The sequence below is a fragment of the Heterocephalus glaber genome, unplaced genomic scaffold, assembly GCF_053883595.1.
Source record: "Heterocephalus glaber isolate CG9 unplaced genomic scaffold, H.glaber_assembly_v1.0 deba00001610, whole genome shotgun sequence".
In the NCBI taxonomy this organism is placed as follows: domain Eukaryota; kingdom Metazoa; phylum Chordata; class Mammalia; order Rodentia; family Bathyergidae; genus Heterocephalus; species Heterocephalus glaber.
The window spans coordinates 29,404,952-29,430,466 of NW_028258381.1; the positions used below are offsets into that span (position 1 = coordinate 29,404,952).

General features: G+C 37.2%; 1 protein-coding gene across 1 annotated transcript in view; it reads right to left on the reverse strand.

The window, feature by feature from the left end:
* Pou6f2 (POU class 6 homeobox 2) overlaps positions 1-25,515 on the reverse strand; it is a 445,133-nt gene that overhangs the window by 409,580 nt on the left and 10,038 nt on the right. Inside the window, exon 2 of the mRNA XM_004840260.4 lies at positions 22,271-22,442. Coding sequence (XP_004840317.3) covers positions 22,271-22,442 — 172 coding nt within the window. The remainder of the gene's footprint in view (positions 1-22,270; positions 22,443-25,515) is intronic.

Consider the following 25,515-nt stretch of genomic DNA (forward strand, 5'->3'; position numbering starts at 1 on the left):
ATCTATCTACTAGCCACCTCTTGAGCCTTCTAACATCACTGATTCAAGTGAGAAACACCACTCAAGACGATGTCATCAGTCCTATCACCTAGATGATGTTCATCTCCTGCTGTGTAATACATGTACTGGACCCACATCTTTAATATTTATTTCAAGTCATCAAAATACAATATGAATTACTCCATCAAGCTAAACAATTCCTTTTGACCTGTCCTATAAAAGTGTTATAAGCTTCTACACATGAACAAACCTCACAGAATAAGCTAAATCCTCATCAAGCAGATGGCTGGAAGGCCTCACTGTATGCATGATCACATTATGCTAATATTCATAGAGTAGAATTTATTCCTTTCCAAATGCCACCTCAGGCTAGGTAGCAGTGCCTTGGATCAATGCCAACAAACAGAAATGTGGAAATTCAATATCTATTAGTCAGTATTAAAATGATAATCACTGTATATGGACTTATTCTTACTTCATTCAGAAAGTAATAATTAAACACAAAATGAGGGGGAAAAACTTCACACAGAGACAATTAAAGACATCCAGGAAGTGATTTTTGATTATTTATTTGAAGCTTTCTTTTAGGTTTGGTTGAGAAACTCTTATACTAATGTTCCAAAAGAAGATATACTTTTTGTTGCAAATTATTACCTTAAAAAATCTGAAAAGTACAGATAAATTTGTGTGTTATTGCACATTCAACACAAAAATCTCTCCACATACTTATTTTGTTGGTAATGATTTTCTCTTAACATTGTGTGGAAAGTGAACCCTGGAACAAAATTCTCTAAGTAGATGCTAAAATCCCATCTCACAGCTGCTGCGAGAACAAGAGAATGATGAGGGGGCATTCATTTTATTTCATCATTTCTCCAAGTAAATGATGGTATCACTGGGAAAACTCTCTAGGTATCTTTGCCATAACTAGAAAGTGTCTATGATGGAGGAATGTCATCAAGTATGGTGGCACATGGTATAGGAGACCCAGCACTTCCCCTGGGTCAGGGGTCAGAGGTCACAGGGAAAGGTGCAGGTCTGTTTGGATGCTGGGTTAGAACCACTGCCATGAACTCCAGTGGTATAGGGTTGGCCCCTAAAGATTTACACTGCTGGTGCCCACCCACATTTCAACCAGCAACCAGGGTAGAGATGGGTTTATTAAAGAAGGGTGAAAAGGGGAAACAGAAGGAAGCATCCCAGCTTCCTTAGATCCTCTCCTGCCTCCCACAACTGCACACTTACTCCATACACCAAATGCCAAGACTACACCAACTGCTTTACCCTTCCACTCATCACCATACCACATGAGGTAGGAGGTTTGGTTATTGTCACATTACAGATGGCAGTCACAGACAATGAACAATAGGTAAGTGACAAGGCTGAGGACTGAGATTGATTCTAGACTCAGTTCTAGTCCACTGTGCTAAAAACACTTGTCCCTACAGAAGGCATTCGAATTATCCTTTCCACATTAGTGTTCTGGGAGGCTTCCCTATATGAACTATTTCAAAGTCCTTTCTTGCCCACTATTTCCAGTTGGATTTTGTCAATGGAGAGAGGGAAGAGAATAAAACTGGGACCTTTACTCTTTAGTCCTTTCCCATAAAGTCTTCTTGGGATGGCTGGCTCTCTTAGCAGAAAGGGTCCTTTCCACAGGCCTCACATGGAGGGAGAGGGCAAACATAGAGGATGAGAGGGGATCCACATCCTTTGTGTCTCCCTACACTCACCCAAAGTTTTGTAAACAGTACTGCTATTGAACTTTGTCTTCTCTTTTCGGCCAGGATCCTGCCTGATTAAAATAACTACTGGGCTGCAGTTGTAGCTCAGTGATAAGGCACATGGTTTTCATATGTAAAGTCCTGGGTTCATTGCTCAGCATCAAAGAAAGAGAAAAGAAAATCGAAAGAGAGAGAGAGAAGGAAAAAAGAGAGGGAGTAGGGGAAAGGAAGGAAAGGAGGTAGAGGGAAAGGAGAGAAGGAGAGGAGAGAGGAGAATAGGGAAAGTAAAAGGAAGGGAAGGAAGGGAGGGAAGAAGGAAGAACAAAGAAAAAAACAACTTATAATACTCTGTCAAATATAAACAAGTTGTTAATCTTTTGGTAAGTATTTCAAAGGAAAGTAGCTTTCCATCATACTTTTCATATTAACCATGATCTAATAGTCTGTGGAAGTTTGTAAAAATATTAGAAAAATCAATACTGGTGTCTTTTATATAAATAGCTTATATAAAACAGTAAGAAAAAAGACTCACCAATAAATGGAGTAAAGAATAAGCAATTCACAGAAAAATTGTCAATAGCCAAAAATCACAAAAAGATTATTCTAGTCTAATCAGTAATCAAAGAAAGATAAAATAAAAGAGATACTTTCTTTCCCTTACTAAATATTCTAAGACCAAAATAATGGTACAAATCAAATTTAGTGAAGACCAGAATATAGGATATCTTAAGCAGTGTTCATGGATGTATAAATGTGTATGCCCTTTCTGGATAGCCTTAAAATGTGCATAGCTATTGATATAGTATTTCTACTTCTATTAAATTATCCTAGGAAATTATTAAGGATGTAAATAAAGTTCTATGTAGAGAAATGATCCATTTAAAAACACTGGAAACTATCTGTCCAATGATGGGGGATTAAATAAATTAAATGATGGCATAAGCACATGATAAAGCATTTGCATGGTCATTTTATGCTATTGATATAAAATGTTTTTGCATAGAAAAATAATTATCATATATAGTTTTTATATAAACAATCTATGTATGAAAAAAGCAAGCTACAAAACAATTTTTATACCACAGTTATAGACTATTTCAGCATGGTTGTAAAATTAGTTGTAGATTATCATTACCGGGGCCACGGAAACTATGTTAACTGGAGTTTAAAATTTATTCTGAGATCAACAGGAAGCCACCATAAGACTAAGTAATGGAGAAAAACAATGCTAATAACTCTGTAAACTCTGTATTACCTGTGTTCTAACAGCCAAGTCCTGGTAAACATCAACCTCTTGGAGTTTCTGGGAATAACAATACTTTTGAAATGTTAACCTACACAATTACCTTCCTGCTCTTTATCATCATTAAAGAATGTATAGAAATATTTTATTTGTAGACCCATTTATATATCTACCATGAAGCAGTTCTAACAGGATTTAAAGAAAGAGCTTTTGTGAAGTTTTGCAGACTGGCATTTCATATTGCATATTTTTGATACACACCATGGCCTACAGCACATGGTTCCAAGCACCAAGCTCAGCACTCTCTGATGCCCTGTTCCCCTTCCCACTTGGACAAATTCCCTGGCAGTACTGTGTATACAGGTGTCATCAAACAACCATCCTGGTTTCCCATGTATCCCAGGGAAGACAGAGGGCTGGAGGCTACTGCCCTGAGAAAACAGGATTCTAGGCAAAACTGCCCATGAGAGTGAAAAGAGATTAGAGTTTAGTTCAGGACTTTTCAGTTAATAAAATCCTCTTAGTCTGCCCACTATTTGAACACATAGCAAGATGAGAAAGTTTTGATTTGCTAAGTCCATACACAGAAGCACAGCTACTTCTAAGTTTTAACAACTTTTGCTCCTCTACTTTCCCCAAGAGAATTAGAATTTTACAAATTATGTGTTCACCTCTTTGCCTAAAACTCCAAGAATACTAATTCTTACCACTGAGGATCCTTCTTTCTAGAAATTATCAGACATTAAGAAATGTAGAATCAACTTTTACAAGAATTCAAGATACATACAGAAGGAAGCTCCTAGACATTATCAGAAAAAACACTCTGAAGTGAAAAAATATTCAAAGGTAGAATGTATTTAATTTTGAAATATTTTTAGAAAATTATAGTATAGGTGATTTTTAAATAAACAAAAATAATTCCATGAAACACCCTCAAACCAACCAACTTTCTTTTATCAGCTCATTCTTCCTTAGAATGTCTAGGGGTAGACATAAACCTCAGAAATAGTTTGCTATAACTGAAATTTCTATCTGTTATTACCAAAGAGAAATGTATTGAACTTAATATGTTAGGTTTGGGAAATCTATTTTTATTTGCTGTAACCAATGGCCTGTCATAAGTGTGGACATAGTAGACTTCCAGATTCTATCTTCCATCTGCCCCTGACACCCTATGATGAGACTCCCTTTATTTTTTTCATGTTTATTGAGTAAATACTCAGTTTCCAAAATCTAAACTAAACCCTTTCATCTCTACAAGGAAAAGAAAAGTGATAAAAGTAACCTTCAGTGGAACTAAACACAGAAATATCTAGGCCATATTGAGCAGTACTTATTTAATATTGTAGGCACCATTCCCCATTTAACTTTGTCTCAACTGACATCTTCTGATCCATTACAATACCTGGTCACTAAGAAGAGGACACTACCTCCCAAATGCATTTACTTATTTTAATTTATCAGAGAGAAATGCAATAGATATGTAGAAAAATAATGTTACCTTTGTGGTGATTTTAAAACTTGCCCATAAATCTGTTGACATTCTTCCCATCAAAATGCAGTTTAATTTTCCTCTTTTTGAATGTGGGACACCTTTAATGACTTAATTCTAAGGGATGGGAAGTAGTAGAAGTGGTGCGGTTGACTTCCAAGGCCAAGTTAGAAAACTCTAGCTTTTGCAAGCCAGATTCTGTCTGTCTGTCTCTGTCTCTGTTTGTCTGTCTCTCTGTCTTTCCCTCCCTTGCTCCCTCCTCTCTCAACCTCCCCTCTGTCTCTCCACCTTGCCTCTCCTCTCCTCCCTCCTTCTCTCTCCTCTCTCCTCTCTCCTTCTCTCCCCAACCCCTTGGAACCCAGGCATCATGCTGTGAGGAACCAAACTCACATGGAGAACTACATGCAGGCACTCTGGCCAACAACTCCAGCTAAGGTTTCCCCTAACTAGGAGATAATTCTTCTCACTCTGTTCCTTGGTGCATACCATTCTCCCAAGCTGGAATACCTACCTACTCTGCTTGAACTCCGAGACGCCAATCTTAGAAAAGTGCCTGGTCTAAATGCAGCCCAGAAATCACAAACATACCAGTACACAGCATTCTTCAGTTGCAAGTAACATGAACCATCTCTGGATTAAGCAGAGAAGGAAAAGAAAAAATTTTATTGTAATTCTTGGAGTGGCTCATAGAATCCAAAGCAGCTAAAGATCTAGTTTACAGGAAAGATAATAACCAAGACTCTGGTATGAATCAAGGTAGTAAAAATTAATGGAAACTCTCTTGGGGGACCACCACCTAGACACACTCAAGCTGTTTCTCAGTTTTTGGGTCACTCAGTTCAAGGGTTATAGGAGACAGCATCTGATTATCTGCTTTGGACCCACAACATCTCTTTGTCCAAGGAAAGATGGGCAAACAAGTCCGGCTAAGGTTCCAGGCAGCCATCAGTAAACCATCCTCTTTGTCAGTCCTCCAAAGCTGGAGCCAGAGGCAGAGGAGTAATTTGTCAAGGTAATATCTACATATTGCCCACTCAGTTGCTCTGGAACAGCTGATCCACCTGCCAAGTCATGCCTCTCCCCCATTATTCATTCCAACAGCATCTGGCTCTTCTATTTCAGAACACATTTCACAATGGCAAACAATTAAATTTCTAGACAACCAGTACTAAGCATTTGAGTTTTCTAGCATCTATAAAGTCCATGAGAACAGGGACCAATTCTGTCTAATTTATCACTGTAGTCTCAGTACCTAATATAATATTTAGCACAATGGTAGCCAATAAATATCTGTAGACTATATGAGCAAGCAGTTCTTTATCTTTGTTTTTAGTATTTGCTGATATGCACACACACACACACACACACACACACACACACACACAGATATTACATACACCCTTACTTGTATTCCTAGGTAGAAGACAGTGGACTCCTGTGGGTAGAGTCTATTTTCCCTAAATATTCAGTAATTATTTACCAAGCGTGAATGATGTCCAGAAACATCCACTTCAGAAGCAGTTCAATTCAAAAAAACATTTATCTGGCACTTAATATATGCAGGATCTATTATCTGTCCTCTAGGGGCTTGCTACTCAGCAAAGGGGGCTGATAAATGCAGAAGTCATTATAATAGTAGGCAAACACTAGGAAGGACTGCAAAGTGGGGGTAGATGGGATGAGAGAATAGTTGGAACATAAGGAAGGGAAGATTTGTTGCAATGTGGAAAATCAGCTTAACCAAAATATTCTGACCACCAGAAGAGGGAAGAGGAAAGGCTGAGACCCACTCAGTCAGTGTTAATTTTTGAAAAAAATAAGCTCTCATCAATGAGTTCATGATAAGAAATTTAGAGAACACTTTGAGGTATTAAGTGATTATTCACACTGGACCCCTTCACCTAATTGAAATGAAGTGGTATTGGCTAATAATGTACTGCTATATGGATTCTATAGATTTTTTTTTCCTCTAAAAGGCTGATAGCTGATAGGAAAGAATGCATCGCTGAAGGATCAGAAAACCAAGACCAAGGTGTCCTTCCAAAGAGTAATGTAAAATTATTGCTATTTTCATGGGGCAAATCTTTCTCTCTCTCTCTCTCTCTCTCTCTCTCTCTCTCTCTCTCTTTCTCTCTCTTTCTTTCTTTTTAGTACCAGGGATCAAACTTGGGACCTAAATCAATCCCCGGCCCTTTTCCATAAAAAAAAAAAAGCCTTAGATGAGCAAGTCTCTTTTGTTTTAAATGAAATGTAAGCTAAACATTCTATTTTTAATTTTATTTTAATTGGTAAGTAATAAGTACACATTTTTATGGGGTGGAATGTGATATTATGACATATGTATACAATGCAGAATGATTCAATCAAGCTAATTAACACATCTATTATTCTACATACTTTTTGTGGTTAGAATGTTTAACATCTACTCATCTGGCAATTTTTCATATACAATATATTATTAATGTATTATAAATTTAATAGTGCACAATTGGTTATAGATTATGTGACTGATCACTACAACGTATTCCTCCTGTCTAACTGAAACTATCCTTTAAATAACATCTCCCCATTTTCCAACCCACTCTCCCAGGTTACCCATTCATAAGGGGTTTCAAAGACTGAAAATTTTTAAGACATAGAGGAAGACTTCTGTACTGCCATGAAATATAAAACAAAGAGATCTGGAAAATAATAGAAACTCAAAAAAACCAAAGTCTTAGAAGAAGTAACTTTCCTCTTGGGTGCTGTTAGCCTAGACTGATTAAGAATGCATTTAATTTTTATTAAAATATGAAGAGTTGGATTCAGATGTAGAGTGTGACGTTTGCTGAAAGGTCTTCCAGGTGGTGGTCAGCAGAGAATGGCATGGCCTTGTACCTCAGTGTTGGAAGAGATTCAGCAAAGAGTTCTGGTCCCAATCCATGACCACAGTGTGGTGGTGTGGGTTTTCTTCCTTTATACAATATAAACCCTTTAACATGGCTCAACTTTGTCTGAGCTCCCAACATTATCCTTTTCATGCCAACTGTTACGGCTTGTGGTTAGATGTCCACCCTGAGCCTCATGTGAATGAGGTGGGGCTATTTTGGAAGTGGCTGAATATAGAAAGTATGATGCTGGGATTAAAGAAATATGATTAACTAAACCACTACACATGAATGATTGGTTTTTGCCATTGCTCTAATCCCAGTAGTCTGAATAAGATAAAAGGGGCAGAAATACGCTGTTGAAAGTTTCTTGTTGCTTTTGCTGTCTTCCACCACCATGACCTGTTGCCCCCTTCACCATGTGCAACCCTTGCCTTGGAGCCAGGTGATTATGGACTGAAACCTCTACAAACTGTGAGTTAAATAAACCCTTTCCCCCTTTTACTTTGGGTGTTGGGTATTTTTTTCTCAGCAACGAGAGAGAAGTAACTAAGACACCAACACTATCCAGCGGCACAGCCAGATGTAGACAAATCTAAGTTTGGTTACCAATGACAAAACCACAGTAGAATAGCTATGGCATTAGGATAGCTATGGGCCATACATCCATACATGCAAAGGTAAAAGTCAAAACTGGCAAACACAGTAGATGAAAGGTGAGGTCATTGCCACTGGCTTAAAGGAGTGTTTGTCTTTCTACTTAATATTAGCACAAATATACACATATTAAATATGAAAACATGATTTAATTTGTTACTATCACCATATATTTATCAAATTTCATTGATGCAGTTAAATAAGTGGTTTTGAAAGTACCAATAATTTCTGAGACATGTGCATGGAGCATGAATATGCAATTATATAATTAAAAAACAGTTATTATGGTAATAATAATAACAACAGAAATGCTCCCTTAGTGATCTTGACTATTTTGGTGTGCAGAAAAGAAAGTACGTTTTTGTAATTTCAACCCAAATCTCTATCCTCATAAAGGTAGTAACATTATTTCTCCCCAAATATGGCTTCCAATCTCAATTTCAACTACTTTACTTAGTATTACAAAAATGCACCAAACAAACAACAACAAAAATGGCAAAAAAAAAAGAGCCCCATCCAGTCATTAAGATCTAATCCACACTCCCATGAGAGCCTATCAGAATAACAGTTCCCAGGCTAAGAGAGACATACATTGGTCTAACAGGTGAGAAGGAATTTGCATTTATTAAATATTCCAATGTGCCGGCACCTCCCCTCTCCTTTACACAATCTTCAACACCTTCTCAGACTGGTACTTTAACTCTCACGTTACAGAAAAAGAAATCAAGTCCTAAGGACTCATACTTCTCTGCCTAGGTCAAGAGCAGTGATTTGAACCCAAGTTACAGTCCTGCTGCACCCGTCTCCTCAAATCTTCCCACAACTTCAATGGGATTTTCTTCTCTCTGGAATTTTTTATAGTCCACCTTGATATGGTCACAAAGCATCCCATGGAAGGCCTCAGAGAATTTCACCACAGCCAAAGGCTAGACTCCTAATTTTGGCACCAGTGTTGTCAAGGAAGAGAAAATGGAATGCTTGGCTTGCAAGATGGAAAAACTCCTTGGAGAGACAGCTAGCATCCATTGGAGGAAGTCGCCCCAAAGGCAAACAGCCACCAGGGTAACCAACCAGACCATGAGGCAAGGAAGCTTTTGCTACCACACACACACATCTGGTTTCCTATCACTTCTCAATGCCAAATTTATTTTTAAAATCCATTATTTGACAGAATTGTGTACTCCAACATGCTAAATTTAGAGAATAGCAAGATACATATTTGTCCCTCTTCCATCCTTTTCACTCTTACCCACAGACATTCCAGGATGAAGATGGTAAATTACTGTCCTCTTTAGAATGTGCTGAAATCCATTTATGGATCTGAATCCCTTCCTGAACAGGTGTTGGGAGAAAGCAGTGACTAATGTACCCAAAAAGGAAGAGTTCTGTCATCAAGAAGGAAAGATCCTTAGCTCTTTTGCTGGCTAAGAGACCCAAGGACTGATGCTTCTTTATGGAGAATCATGGCTAACTGCAAAGGCTTAAGAAAGTTTCTTGTTGGTTCTCTGGTATCTGCTGCTAAAAAGTTAATTTCTTTCTAAGCATGGCAAATTCATTTCAACTCTTAAGAAAGTGTGATAGTGGTTAAGTGCTGGCTAGATTCCAGGCATTCTATAGCACCCTACATGTATCACTTGATTTCAACCTGGAGACAGCTGTGTGAAGCAAGTGCCACCAATGCTTCTATCTAGAGATGGGAAAGCTGAGGTGTAAGCATGTGGTTCACTGTGTCCAGCAGCTACTAAACAGCAGATCCAGGCTCAAATCCACTCAGCCTCCAAGTACAGCATTATATTATGAGATAAATATGCATTTGCAAAGGAGAGTGGAGGCTGGAGACATATGAGGAAAAGATAATTCTAGATTATTCTCCAGTTCGACATAGCTAAGAAACCACAACATACACATCAAACCCTATGGTGAAAACATTGTGAATATAACTGGTTGCAAATCACTTAACAATCCTCCCTTCTGTCCCCACTGTTTTGGGAATAATATCACTTCATAATTCTTTATTCTTTCCCAATATTTTGGGGACAATATTTTTTTCTAAAATTTTCAGGCATCTGATCAAAGACCAACTCCTAAAATGCAGGACTTTGAAGATTAAAATTTCTAGAAGAGGTACTACAAATGATGAAGAAAAACAAAACATTAGCGGCTAGATATAGTGGTAAATGCCTGTAATCTCAGCACTCTGGGAGGCTGAGGCAGGAAGATCACAAGTTCCAGACCAGCCTGGGCAATACAGCAACTTAGTGAAAGCCTGTCTCAAAATAAAAACTTTAAAAAGAGTTGGGGATGTAGTTCAATGCAAAGGCCCCTGGTTCGATCCCCGGTACTGGGGAAAAATGATGTTAACACATAATCCAGACTGCATGGTATTTGAGGGTGGAGTTTCCAGGTCTTGTGGACTCCTGTATTGTCAGCACCTGCCTGGTGTGCTAGGTGATTCACATTATCTAGTGCATTCTCCATGGAATCCCCAGAGTACAACCCAGTACCCACCACAGGCACTTGGCAAGTATTTGTTGAATGGATGAATTCACTGTTGAATGCTCAACGCATAATCCGCAGAGTACAGAACACAACCATACAATAAATAGGGGAAATTATGGGTTTTCTCTTCTATTACACACTGTAACTATGCTATACATTTGTCTGCTTCCTTTGTTTTGATGGGGGGAAGTGCCACAAAAGTAAGAAAGGCAGCTGCAAAAGCACTTCATTGCAAAGGAGAAATATAAGAAGTGGAGACCCAGAAGAGATGAAAATTCGTAGGAAAAGTAATTTCAAAGATTCAATACAGACATCTCAGGATATCGTGGTTTTATTTTCATCAGTTGTTTTATTTTGAGAGGAATAGCTGGTTCTTCCAACTTCCATAACCAGGCCCCCAACAAAAAGAAAACTGAGTGTTCCTTTGTATTGTGTTGTGACTATCAGAGAAAACAAGGTCACGTGATAAACTTTGACAGAGAATGGTAATAAAAACTCTTCCTCATTCTTTAGCAGCCTCTCCGGAAAAGGGCATTTATATTAAGGATGGCATAAAATGACAAATATAATGACAATGTAATTTCAAAGAGTGCAAAATGTTAAAAAACTTGATAACCATTGTAAAATAGCTTCATAATTAAATTTATATTGGAAATGCCATCACCTTCCATCTATATATTAAATATATGAAATCAATTTTAAAGTATTTAGGAAATAATTCCACATATATATGTATTTCATCTGATAGCACTGCTGCGCTAGTGTGCTTTTACATGGCACAAAATATTTCATTATATAAGCTAACTGCAGATTGTTACACTATTTTCCACTTGTTAAATGTTCAAACACAGCCACATTAAAACAAACAATTTCAGCTTTCAGTCATCTATTTTAAAATCTTAAGTCATCTTTTTTTTTTCCTAGGCTGAAAAAGTGTATTACCAAATAAACTGACGAAATGTCTCAGCAACTAACATAAACGTCCGATTTTAATGCCTTCTAATCACACAAATCAATATGGGATTTTTGTACTTGTGCATGACCTTCTTCAAATTATCCCCCCATTTTGGCTGAATCAGAGCGAGTGTGGGCTATTTGATAAAAAACCCTAAGTGTGTGAAATAAGAGCCCTTGCTTCTTCTGCCAGACTCCTCTTGACAGAAAGATGATAGAAGCGTTACATCCCTGGGAGAGTAAATGCAAACTGACAAGAGATGAGCCTTTAGATGTTGAATATAATCTTGAATTGTGCTTGAAGTGTCTTATTATCTTGTCTTTTGATGTCTGAAGGGGTGGCTCATTGTTAGAAAAAGGAAAACCCTCGCGCATCTTTGCCGTCTTTAAAAATTGTTTGGCCTTTAACAACTGCTTTTCCAACTAATGTCCATTTCTCCTGACAATAAATATGGCAGGTCGTCGGCAAGTGACAAACAATTTACTTTACATGCCACACTTTTATGGGCTTTGAGAGCTCATGTGGAAGTGTATTTTTAAAAGCCCATAGAAATTAGCAGTATTACAAATGTTAAGGGGACTGAGATCTCCGTGCATATACTGATGTGAAGTTACTCATCATGGCTATTTTCTGCTGTTTCTGGTTTTATATCTCACTGGTGCCAGATTCACAATTCAAGTTCTTTATTTATCATTGACTAAAAACAGCCAGGCAAAATGAAAGAGCAACAATCAATTCTGACAGATTCCATGAAGGAAATGCACGAATACAGATTTCCAATGCACGCTCAAATACTCAGAACAGTATATAAACAAAATCCTGTTTCTAAGTAGCAGCTCAAGATCCACAGTGTGGTTGCTGCCTTTCGCCTCTTCCCTAAGAAGCTTCAGCATTTGTTAATTTCTACCGTCACTTTGGGTACCTCTTACCCTCAGTTTCTACTATTTGCTTTGTGGTTTTTGTTTTAACTTAAAAGTTTAATGATGTTACAGTCAATAGGATTCCTTAGCAGCTAAATCAACAGTCATGGTAGATTTCTGTCACTCAGCCAGATTTTGTGAAAGCTTTCAAGATCTTTTCTCAGACCTCTGTCACTCTAAGAATCCATAAGAATTCTCCAAAGGGCCATAAACCGTTACAGGGTTCAGGTTACTGTATCATTATAAAAACATATTGATACTCCACAGACGATAAGACACGTATCTGCCATTCTCAGCTAACACACCTACCTCAACTCCATCAGCAATTTCCAGTCGGACCAGTCTCCCCGCTTTTTAAAAAGCAGGCAGCTGTAGACATTAATCCCTTTAAACCTTGACACATAATTTTAGCATTTTTCCAATTGCCTACAGATTCCAATTGGCTCATTAGGAAATTATTATAAATACAAAATATAATAGGGGAAGTAAAGACTCCAAACTAGAGGAAAGAAATAGGCCAGTCTATCTGAGATTTTGAGTAATTTCTTTCTAAAACCTGCCTGAATTGTGGAAATCAGAATCAGATGAGCCAATTGACCCTTCAAACAGTGATCTATATTTTCTCCCAAAAGTTTGTGAAAGTTTTCTCACATAAAGAGATGATCCTGTTTCAGACATTTATCCATTCCTAAGTCACAATGCAGTATATGGATTTAATTAAACAGTTATTAACATGTTAATTTTCACACCTATTTGAGATGTTGAGGCAGGAGGATCAAAAGTTTAAGGACATCCTATGCAACCCAGCAGGACCCTGTTTCAAAATAAACTAAAATAAAAAGGGCTGGGGTACAGCTCAGTAGCAGGGCAGTTCCCTAACATATGTAAGGCCCCGGGTTCAATCTTCAATAACCCTCCTTAAAAAAAAAGTTAGCTTTAGCAGTATTTCTCTCATGCTTCTCCTTTTGGAAACTGTATGCTTCCTTTTTGATCCATTTCTATTTTGTGAGATTTTGGTAAACAAAATAGACATATTGAAGAAAAAATATGCCCGTTTTGCAGTTCACTCCCCATACCACTTCCACATCTATACGTATTTAAATATTACAAAATATGTTGTTTCATTTGATTTTTTACTCTCTTCTACCCTTGGTTGATTTTGACAAAAAGTCACTCTTCAATAATAATTTTTCATGCTTTTTAAACGGCTTCAAATGTTTATATTTTTAAATCAAAGTAATCCCTTAGCCTCTTTCTGTTCTGACAGTGATGATTCTTGTCTGCAATGAGTAACCCCAAAACATTAATTTGTAAAGATAAATCTTGCCATCTCAATATTAAAAGACAAATCACCACATATGCGGTCATCAATAACCACAAAAGAGACTAATTATACCAACCTATTTTAATAGTAAATGAGTAAATGTGATTTCTTCATAGTGCAACACATACCCATCCCACCTTGACACATACACATGTAAATATTTATTTTGGCACATGGAATTCTTAAAAGAATTTACAACAAAAACTGTGCTTGCTATTTAACAAATGCCTTTTACTTTAAAAAACAAAAGAATAAATGTTCATATTGTGATGTATGAATACCTTAGAATCAGAAAAATATTTAGTATCACAGTATTTAGATCTCAAGTCTTTCCTAGATTGGCAACTTTTGTATGCTTTAAAGATACATATATTCTCTATAAGTCAAACTGTGCAGAAACTCCCAAATTGGTTTACTGAATGAAAGTGCACAGGAATTCTGAGGAATTCTGTTGTCTCCTCTGCTTAGCGAATAGCAGCATCAAAGAAGACACTGAACTTGGATTCTAGCCCAACCATGCCTGAAGCAATACTCTAATATAATTAGTTGTCCTTTATCGGTAAACTATTAATTTTGATGTTTATCTGGAAAGCAGTTTTTAAATATTCAACAATATGGGAGAAGTACATTTAAATGATACACAGATAGCATGGTGTAAGAGAAAACTTACTATTATAAATTAGCTTTTATTAATTTTATGATAGAGAAAATACATAATACAAATTTAGTAAGACAACTGGAAGAATGGTATGAATATAGGAGAAAAACACAGGAGATGCACAAAAATATTTTATGTGGAGAGCATTATATTTATTCACTGTGCATTCATAATGCCTGAGAAAGAAAATATGGGGGGAAAAATAAAGCTTCGAAGTACTAAGAAAATGACAAAAAATGGCCATTGTTATTTTAAAACTCTGCTGATATTAGTCTTCAAATATGGATTTCCTGGCTTTTACAAACTGTGCGCAACTGGGTTTTCCCCCTCAAAATAAGATAAAATTAAAGTAATACAAGATATTTGGAAAGCCTATCAATCCAGAAAAATATCAATTATTTCACAAGAAAAGATAAAGCACTAAGAAAATTCCAAACAATATATAGAAGGACAAACATATTCCTTCATGTAGGCTCACTGCTGCATTGTAAGTGTCCTAAAAATGCTTTCATGTTCACTCGCAGGCTGAACTAACAAGCTTTACTTTTGTTATTTTCTAAGAAGAGTTTTTACCACATTTACAAATGCAGGTTTTGTTACAGACTCTTATTTCAAATTTTTTTCAGTATAGCAAACCTCTTAAACATTTAGTTTATGTGTATGGACGTTTAGTTTCTCTTATTGTAATCTGATCTTTTTTCTCATATTTTTAAACAGTTGTCATGAGACAGTGTGGCCCTCCAATGAAAGTGACTTAGACTACATTAGTGTTCCAGGTGGCTAATTCTTTTAAAAATTATAGTATGTTCTTATACATAAAACCTTAAAAGCACTTAAAAAGAAAGACTTTAAGAATAAAGTTTGAATATGGGGTTTCTTTTGGATACTTAAATAAAATATAGACATTCATTTAATAGACTAGGAGTTTAAAAAATACTAACAGCTTATTAGGAAAAGGATTTTAGGAGCTATATGCATTTCATGCAGTGGTTTTAAAAATTATCTTTGAATACTCACTAAACAAAGTTAATTTCCATTTCTCTGAGGATGACAAACTTTCTTTAGCCAAAAGAAATTCAGTGTTATTCTTTCTAACCTCTACATTCACACTATGAAGGCTTTTAGCCCGTTTCTGATAGGTCAAGATCCTATGTATCATAATAGAGTAATAGATATCACCAAAGATGTCCGCCCATGTTTCATATTTTTATGACATCAGACTCCGGGAATCAGAATACAGAGTTTACATTTAGAAGATTAAGAATGAGATCAACATGCTTAATAATCAGGTATCACCAAATACTCCTATGTTGTCCAAATGAATTTTTGAGGGAATTTTTAATCTAAATACTGCTTGAAGGTATTCTTAAAGAAAAGTCATGCACTGATAGACGTAGAACCGCATTTAGAATCATAGCATGAGAAGGTATACTGTATGTTCAACTATAAAATACTATATAAAAATTCAAAACCAATTATGCTCACTTGTTCCTAAGAGAAAAGATGTTTGAAATTTTAAAGAATAAACACTGAAGAAGTGAAACTGGACTGGCAGGCATAAAAGATAAACTGAACAAAAACATCAGCAAAGTAATAAACCTAGAAAAACAATAGATGAGAGAATTCCAGAGCCAGAGTTGGATATTAAAGAGAAACCCATGTGCTGAAGAATGGTTACCGTTACTATGGGCTTTCCATAGCTACCTCTGCTTTCGGATATTTTTAAAAAATTTATTAACCTGACAGCAGGAAACTTTATACAGATTGCCCCCTGATAGGGTGCTGGTTTGGTATAAACACTTTGCTACCTTTTCCTTTAGCATAAAATATCAAGAACTATGTTAAGTGGAGCCAGGCGCCTCTCTGGGCCAATGTGCCTTCTGTGACTGCCTCTGCCTTCCCAGGGAAGGGCTGAATAAACAGGCACAACCCAGTAGCAGAATGGGGCCCTCTCCCCTTCCTTTTCACATCTACTTTCTTTTTAATGTGTGAATGTCTGATGTATTATTAATTCCCAAACATAAACCAGCAAGGTTGTCCATCAAAGAAAGTACCAGTTCCCTCACAAATTATCTGTTTACTGTGTAATAACAAACAAGGCCCACTTGAAACGGTCAACTTAAATCTCATTGCTGAAGTGGGAGAAATTTTATTTGGCAAATTCTTGAAAAGACTAATGCTAACTCAGCAACTAAGCCAAGTGTTGAAGAAAGAAGGCAATATACTTAAGGGCTGAGTCTTGCGAGCTTGAATCTAGAATGCACCTCTATGTATCAATTATGACATAAACTGGGCTGGGTGAACTACAAAAGCACCATAATAATGCTAGGTAAACTTTAAATCAGAAACACCCAAGAAATTCAAAATATTAAAATGGGATCATTTAGAGGAGTGACGAGGTGCAGATTGATCTAATTTCTAATCACTTGTCTCATTTTCAACTATCTTTCAGAGCCATTTAACAACAATATATGAGAATCACAGCAATCCAAATACGAGGAAAAACTGAAAAACCACGTTAGCGTTTTGACTTGCTAATGCATTACCATGTTGTCTTTTTGGACGCTGTAATATTGAACTTTGCTTCTTTCAACAGCAGCCTGCCTTGAACATCCCTAGGTATGGGAATGTGACTGGAAGGAAGACACCAAGAAAGTCCCCACTGCACCTGCCGTCACACACTCTACCCTGTTCTCTACTGAAGTGCCACTTAGAAGTGAGCACAGTGCAATGAACAAATACAGTGAGAAGTGTGAACATCAGTGCCCTTCTATCCAGATTTAGTTTTATTTCAAAGCTTACACATTCATGCTATTTAAAGTGGATTTATTTATCAATGCAGCATTACAATGGTTTTCTAGAGGGGGAAAAAAAACCCACTAAACAAGATTTGTCTAAATACACACTCTCTCACTGATTTTTTTAAAGAAGTACTTCTGCACATTAGATTTTCTTAAATGTAAAAAAAAAAAAAATGTATCTAAATGTGCATTTTCCCCCTCTGGTAGTCGGAGAGCAAAAAGAGCTTGTTTGACTATTAAACTATAATTGGTTTTTGACAAATACCTTATCATGCATCCCATTTACGTACACAAATACAGGTTTCTACTGATTTATTTTAAATAACTGTTTTTGCATAGAATCTATTCCTCAAATTATTTGGTTAGTTTTAAAATATGCTGCCTTCATATTTTCCTAAGAACATACACTTTCTTCAGTGAAAGGGAATATGAATTTTCAATTGATAGTAACAGAGAAACTTTAAAAAATACAGAGCATAGTCCATGTTTTAAATAAATATATTTCTCTAGAGAATTTTTCTCACCCTCTCCCAGCCAAATCCCTGTTGGGCTTAAGCCCCATGTGCTGATTATAGGCTCCAGCATATTTTTTTCAGAATATTGTGAACACCTAAGGTATTGAAACCTTGTGAGGGACGTTTAAATAAAGTAATGAAGACAGTGATTCTGTAATGAAGGCCCCCCACTTATGTACAGAGGAGAGGTAGCATTCCAAAGTTCAGTCCCTACAATACCCTGTGGTGACCTCCACACTGACCTGCAGAGACCACTGTCTCAAGGGGTGACAGACAATTTAGTCCTTTATCCTTTTGTCATTGAAAAGGACTCCACTGCCATAAATTCTAATCAAGTCAAACTGGATGGCAATTTGGAAATCTTATAATGTATGTTTCTGGGAGAAAAATCACTGAAAGGAAAAGAAAAGCACAACAGATAGTGTATTTCTTAGCATGGAGGAATCACTGGCCCAACTTTCAAACCTCTTCCAATAGTTCACAAATATATAAGATTGAAAATATCTACTCTCATAAGTATTGCTACATGCAATTTCTTTTAACCAAGGAAAATACATGAGGGAAAATCAACCAAGGTTTTTCTTTTTAATTTCAGGCACAGTGTTCATATATGGTGGTGTGTTTGCATCATGGTTCAAGGTTCTGAGCTGGGCACCCTGTTCACCTTCAGGGCAGCCCAGCTGAGAAAAATGCCACAGAGACTCATCGTCACCCAAGTGAGTTGGAACTTGAAGAAAAGCAATCACAAGGTTTAACCTGAAACAATAAAAAAATTCCCAGGAGAAATACTGTTAATAAATCATCTTTCAAATCTCAAATATATTTGGGAGAAAATATTTAGGGCATGTTTTATGAAGTCTCACTACTTCAGCTACGAGTCCATAGGAAAACTTTAGTACAGACATTTTTCCAGTGACATATATTACTTTTATCTTTTCTGCAGCCATTTTCCTGCCCAAAGTGTTGATGCTACCATTTGAATTTTAGCATTCAACTTGACTGACTGTGGAACACTGAATTCTTGATGGGCGTAACTAAAAGTGAAGCACCACATTGACACGAGGGCTATAAATGTCACTAGAGAAACACAGCAACCTCTTCCCTTGGAGACTGCTTGCCAAAGGCCAGTTTTAAGGATGGTTTCTAATATGTAGATCACTTGTCACATATTCAGTGACTGGCCCTATGCAGCATCACTCATTTGATCACACAGCTAGAGTGCCATGAGACACAGTGCCAGATTTCCTGATAACACAACTACACATACACATACACACACACACATATATACACACACACGCACGCACGCCTCTCCTCCTCAAACTGCTTCCAGTAGCTCAGAGCTTAGCATAATACAGACACGAGCTGAAAATGTAGATAACTATTCCACAGGCTTTACAAGAATAAATAATGCACCACTTAATGATATCACAGAACGACTTCACATGTTTCTCAATGAAATGTGGATTCATCTCTCCTAAGTGTACTTTAGTTTCCATGGCTGTTCAAGTTAAGCAAAACGTTACCTCTGATGTAATTACTTTATAAAACACAAGGGTCCTTTTCTGAACTTTCTATTTAGGCTGGCATATGGCTTCTTGTTTCTCCTTCTGGTATTCTGAGTGGCTCAGAGCACGGAAGCATTCTGCACAGTACGTTTCCCTTTGGATGCTGTTAAGTGCAGAGGTGCAATTTAAGGAGAGGCATAAAAAGCCCAATGGTTCCTGGAATTTCCTTTGTTTATCCATAGAGGGCATCAGTATTAGCCTTTCTCCTGCAGTTTTGGGCCGAAGGTGCCATACTGTGAGAGAAAGAGGCTTGTCCTCTGGATGGCTAATTTGAGTGAGACGCAGAGGGGGGAACAAGCTTCAAAGAAATCCATTTATACTGAAATTTCAGGTACAATAGGAAGACTGAGCTCTTCTTGTTTCCTGTTGTTGGGCAATGTCTCCCCATGACACTAAACATATCAAGATGCACATAATTTCCCGTAATCTGTCCCTTACATTAGAAAAGCACCACTTCAATAACGCAGTGTATAAGCTATACGAATGATGCTTTGAGAGAGTATATTAGAAAAATCATTCTCCAGAGAAAAATGTGGATGTTCGGAACTATTCGGGAGAGAAATAATTTTTTGTTATCAAGTAGCAAATACACTCAGAACTACACCTAAATATAAAAAATAAATATTTGAATAAATGCATATGAAATAAAATATGGTCCCTTAAAGTGTGTCACCAAAGTTGCTAAAAATTCTAGGACAGAATTAATCTAGAAAGTTTTAGACACTTATGTAAACTAGAATTCCCAAGACCAAGTCTTAGGAATATTCCAAAGTAAGAATACAATAGACCTAATTGCTAGAAAAACCTTACAAAACCATTGGAGTCCCCTCCTCCCTAGGGGCTGGCAACCACCTCTCTCTTACTGTCTTCAATTTTTTTCAAAGTTTTCAAAATTGTTAATAAAAGGATTTCTTCTTTACCTAAATGAAAATGAGGAAAGATTCACACTGTGTTTGAGAAGTAATCTAGAAACCAAAGACAAGTGAATACAACAGGAATCTAAGATATAGGATACGGTGGACAATCTCAAGATGAAGGTGGGCGCCTTTCAAAGCCCACTATAACTTTTAACGCACACTATGATTTCTTAGTTTATGGCATCTCATAAAGATACCTTTTAAAACGTATTTCAGTGAACTTTTAATTCAAATCTCTCTGACACCGCTAGATTTTCAGAAGCTTATTTCTCTAACCATGCAAGTCAGTAAGAAGTAGAAGAAATCTGTAACAATTTTCAATGTTGAGCAAACTAAATAAATATTAAGAACCCAAATTAATCATCTCCCTGTTGGTTTACCTGAAAGAAAACAAGTTGCTGCGATAAACACCAGTCTACAAAATGTATTTACATTTTTTAAAAATGTGTGCAAAGTTTAGGAACAAATAATTCAGTATTTACAAGACATGTTGAACTTTTTAAAAGTCAGAGTACTTACATGGTATCCTCTACATTAGAGGATACAATATGAGGCTTTTGCCTCCCTGCAATTTATAATTTTATCTGACTTCTCTCCCTAGCCTCCTAAAATAAAATGGGCTATTTAGGACCTAACTCTTCCTATGTATCTAAAAACTTAAGACAACAACAAAATAATTCTTTAGAGTGAAAATGCTAAAACCTTGATGTGTAGATTTGGAAAATTTATATCAGAGGTAATATCCTTTTGAAGAAAAGGTAATCTTGAAGGATTTCTTGAAACTAGAATCTACTATATTCTTAAGTACAAGTCAGTATTTTACCCATAGGAATTTAAAAAGCAAAGTTTTTTGAAACACCGCTCTGATGTTTAACTCAGGGAGCATTTAAAATTAGGGAGAATCTCTTCTATTGAAAGTGGCTGAGAGTCACCCAACTGTCAAGGCAGCTTTCTTTCTATAAGCTAAAAAATAAAGTCTTTCTCTTCAACTGAATTAATGACTTTCTTAACAAGGTAGTCTCTGTGATTATGTTGGCTCTTCTTTGAAGTTCGGGCAACTGACTGTCTTTTAACCTGAGAGCAAGCAATTCTCACTTTGCATGATATATTACATCAGGTTAGTATATCCACAGACATGTGCGTACGCACATACACACACACACACACACACACACACACACACACACGGATGAAAATAATTAAAAGCAAGTGTTTCAGGGACAATTGTTCTGAAAATCTAACGTCACTCTGAACCATAAAGTGCTTCTCCAGCAGAGACATCTATCAACATCTATCACTCAGGCACCCGCCTCAACAACCCGCTCCCCTTTCTGATTAGAGATCACAGTTGCTCGAGTTGGCTTACAGACTGTCATCTGTTTGAATGACAGATGTCTTGGCTGGAGTGGCAGTCTGCTTGTTCTTGTTTTGTTTATGAAACAAAGATTCCTGAAAGGTCCCGGGCTGCCTCTTCCACCTTCAGTAGGAGGCTATCAACATAATGTTAAAGGGGAGAGGGGTGGAGAGGGATGCAAAGCACCTATTTTCTTCTCTCAGTATCCCTTTAAAAAGAAGCATTTGTCCTGATTGTGATGACTAAATGCTATTTCTTTGAGCAATTCCCGTAGCCACCTTTGTTTACCTGGCATAGCACGACTTGTATTGATATTTTTCAATCCTTCTCTCCAGTCTTTTGACTACAGATAATAACTCTTTACTCTCTTTCCCCTTAACAAAAGACTGCGAAGCAACCCGAAACCGAGTCGATATTTATTCAATAAATGTTAACCAATTCTCACAATGCAACTGATTTCCTGATTATTAGTACCATTTTCTTTTCTTGTTTTTTTTTGTTTTTTTTTCAAATAATTTCCAGCCTGGGAACACCAGCAATATTTGACGAATCAAAATGGGCAGCGAATAAGTTCCTTGTTGGTAAAAGTTTGGAGGAGAACCTCCCAGCCAGCTGGAATTGGCTTTGGTGGCTTAGCACCTCCAAGATGAGAAACTCCTCTTTAGTACTTACAAGAAAATTGAATGAACAACCGGGGGGGAGGGGGGGGTTGAGGGGTTGGATTGCTCTTCCGGACAACATGGTAGGACTGAAATGAAATACCTAGACAGACTTACCGAAGAGCTTGCTGGGAGTGTCCTCGTTGTCATTTGATTCCACAGGCGCAAGCAGGGACTCATTCAGCTCGCTGTCTGAAGTAACAGCCTTGTCTTCACCTCTCAACTCCGCATTCATTTCACTCTGCGCTGACAGCAAGGGCTTACTGACTTGTCCAGCTATCATTGGATCCTGGGATGGGGGGAAAGAGAAGGGGAGGAAAAAAAAGTAGCAGCTTTGGAGTGCGTGTCCTCTCCCTCTCCTCTCTCTTCTCTCTCTCTTCCACACACACACACACTCTCCCTCTCTCCTCTCTCTCTTATCTCTGGCTGCTCCTGCTGTTATTGCTGGCTGCAGTCAAGTGAAGAGCTATTACAGATCCGATGAGTTCTCCATTACTCCCCACCCTATTAAAGCTCAACTAGCATGTGAGAGATTCAGGAGGCTTCAGAGGGAGGAAAAAAAGGAAAAGAAAAAAAAAAAAAAAAACTTCTTTGAAAGAAACCTAACCAACACAGCTTTAATTGCGGGATGTGCTTTTGTGCGAATGTTTTTACACCTTGTTCTGTCTTTAATGCAGTAAGAAAAAAAAAAGTGCTGGGTTTGTACTTCAGCAACATACCTTTTTAGAAGGAGCACCCTATGGAGGAACCACGGGCTATTTTGAGAAGCCTTCTCCCTGGGGGAGAAGCAATTAAACTCTCTCCCAAGAGCAGAGAAAAGAGATAGGGAAAAAAGAGACCTCAAAAACGCTTTCAATGGAAGAAAAGATATTTCTTATGTAAATTCTATAAGCACCCTTAGAAGTTGACTTCCCTTGTCCCAGATTGGGAACTGAAGCTGACCCCAAATCAAATGAACATTTTAAAGCAAACACACAACAAAATATACCCAAAAAATTTTTTATAAAGAATCAGGAGAATACTTACAAACTGCATTCAATAATTCAGATACCTAGAGCATCATAGGCCCAGAGAATTAAAGAAAAAGAAAACAAAAATCACCTCCAAATAAAGGCAAAGTTTTGCCCCCAATAATTTAGATCTGCTTTATCTTCAGTTCATTTCGGACGGCATGTTAGAATCAGAAATATTTTCCAAGTGTAGCCTTTTTCCATTTGCTAACTAAGACGCATAATGTTGCTTTGGCATAAACATCAGATGCAGAAGGAAAGGAAAAGCAAGTGCCCTTTTTTTCATGATCTGGGAGCTATTTATTGCCAAGTTCATGCCTAAATGGTTCCTGAGCAGGAAACAGGTGATCAGCCCTGGCGCAGGTGGGGCGCATTCTCCTGTGTCCCGTCATTACATCGGTTGCTGTATGCCTGTGGTTGTTTTTTTTTTAATGTATTCATGCCTGAAAAGTGAATTTGATATGACACATGATAATCTATGAAAATGTTAATCAATACAAATAGTTTAAGCTGTCATCAAATGCACTTCTTTAGTCAATACTCATACCACTGAAAACAATGTCACTGTCACCAGGGCTTAATTTGCACCACACTTAAATATTGGACTCTGTGCATCAATGCACTTCTTCTTCAAATACTGTAGGTAAACACATTTTCTCCCTATTTAAGGCTGAAGCACTCAGCACGCATTTAGCTGAGCCAAATCCTCCCTTTTGAATACCTTGATAGGTCCACTGGAGGGCAAAATTAATACTTAATTGAATCTCACAGTCATCAAAATAATCAATACTTTTTTATTATTTATTCTTTACAGTCTGTTGACTGTTTCAAACCTCTGAGGGAATGGTGGAAAGGATTCATGGCTTTGAAACACTGTCATTTAACAAGGTAATTTTCAGAGGGGCATTAGGGGTTGTGAAACATATAATAAAACAAAAATGGTGGCTTATAATAGGAAGAAAGAAAAGAATTATATTTCTGCCATCTAACAAAACAGGATAAATAAAAAAGCAAGTGTAGAGAGAGAGCAAGAAAGGAGGGGGATGAGAGAGAGAAAGACGGGCTTTTGAAGGGTTTTATCATATCAAGAGCAGAGTCTAGCTTTCATAATGCTGACATTTCTCATCCTGACAATCCTAAACAAGTGGAAAGGATGAGATCGCAGATATCATCTTTCATCACATTCCCCAGCTTAAGAACCGACATGACAGCTTCTCTCCCCTTTACACTGTTAATTACTAAATAAAATACTACTCTCTGTCAGCATCAGATTATTGCAGATAGCAACCACAAACATTTCCCCATTGTTTTCTCCCTCTGAAATGGTGATACCTACCTTGAACTCTTTAGAAAATAGATTAGGCTTGTCTCACTATATTGTATATATTTGAAATAGAATCAATGTCATCAATGTGGTTGATCCACAGTATTGTCAGACTAAATTTGCGGGTGATAGATTAGCATCTCATTCACTGGGTTTGGTTGCTGGGAACTTGAGGGGACAGGGAGAGGCAGGCAGAGGAGAAAGGAGACACATGATATTCAAAATGCCTCCAGATTTCTTTCTTATATATTTAAAAGAGATGGCATGTTTGAATTCTTCTGGTTCAGTGAGTGGACGAGGTATGGTAGGGAAAGGAAACACACTGCTTTATCTCATGGCATTTGTAAGTTTGCCTATCATGTGACGCAAAGAGACCAGGTTTAAATTCTGGAACACTCTCTTTATAAAATGCTGAATACTCAGTCTCTCTAATCTAAAGGAGAACATGTGACTCGTGCCTTTGCAGCATGCAGTCTCTGTGTCTGCCCTGCTCATTTGAGTATTTTTAAAGGTAATGTTAATGGTAAACTTCTGAGGAGAATGGCATTCTTACGATAAGCCAAATGTGACTATTCACGTATCAATGAATGTCTGCATAGACTTAAAAAGGAATGTCTCTTGCTTTATTTGTTAAGGGTCAAAACTGAATCCTGAATCACACCAAAGCACTGAAAGGCAGCTGCTAAGTTCAAGTGCACTTAAATCTTTAAGATGTTCTGTCTGGCTGATGTGTGCAGAGCATGTACTGGCAGATGGTATATATTCACCGACCATTAGCTTTTCATCCTTAAATTACTTTTATGTACCTCATACATGGCTAGATTTCCAACTAGTGTGCCTCAGTAACTTAAGCACAGAAAATTCAGCCTTTGTCATTCAAGTGTTCATTTGATTTTTCATCTTACACAACACTTTTACATTTTCCATGATCCATATATATATATACATATATGTGTGTGTGTGTGTGTGTGTGTGTGTGTGTATATATATATACGAATGACATGGTTAAACAGCAAACCCCCAGTGAG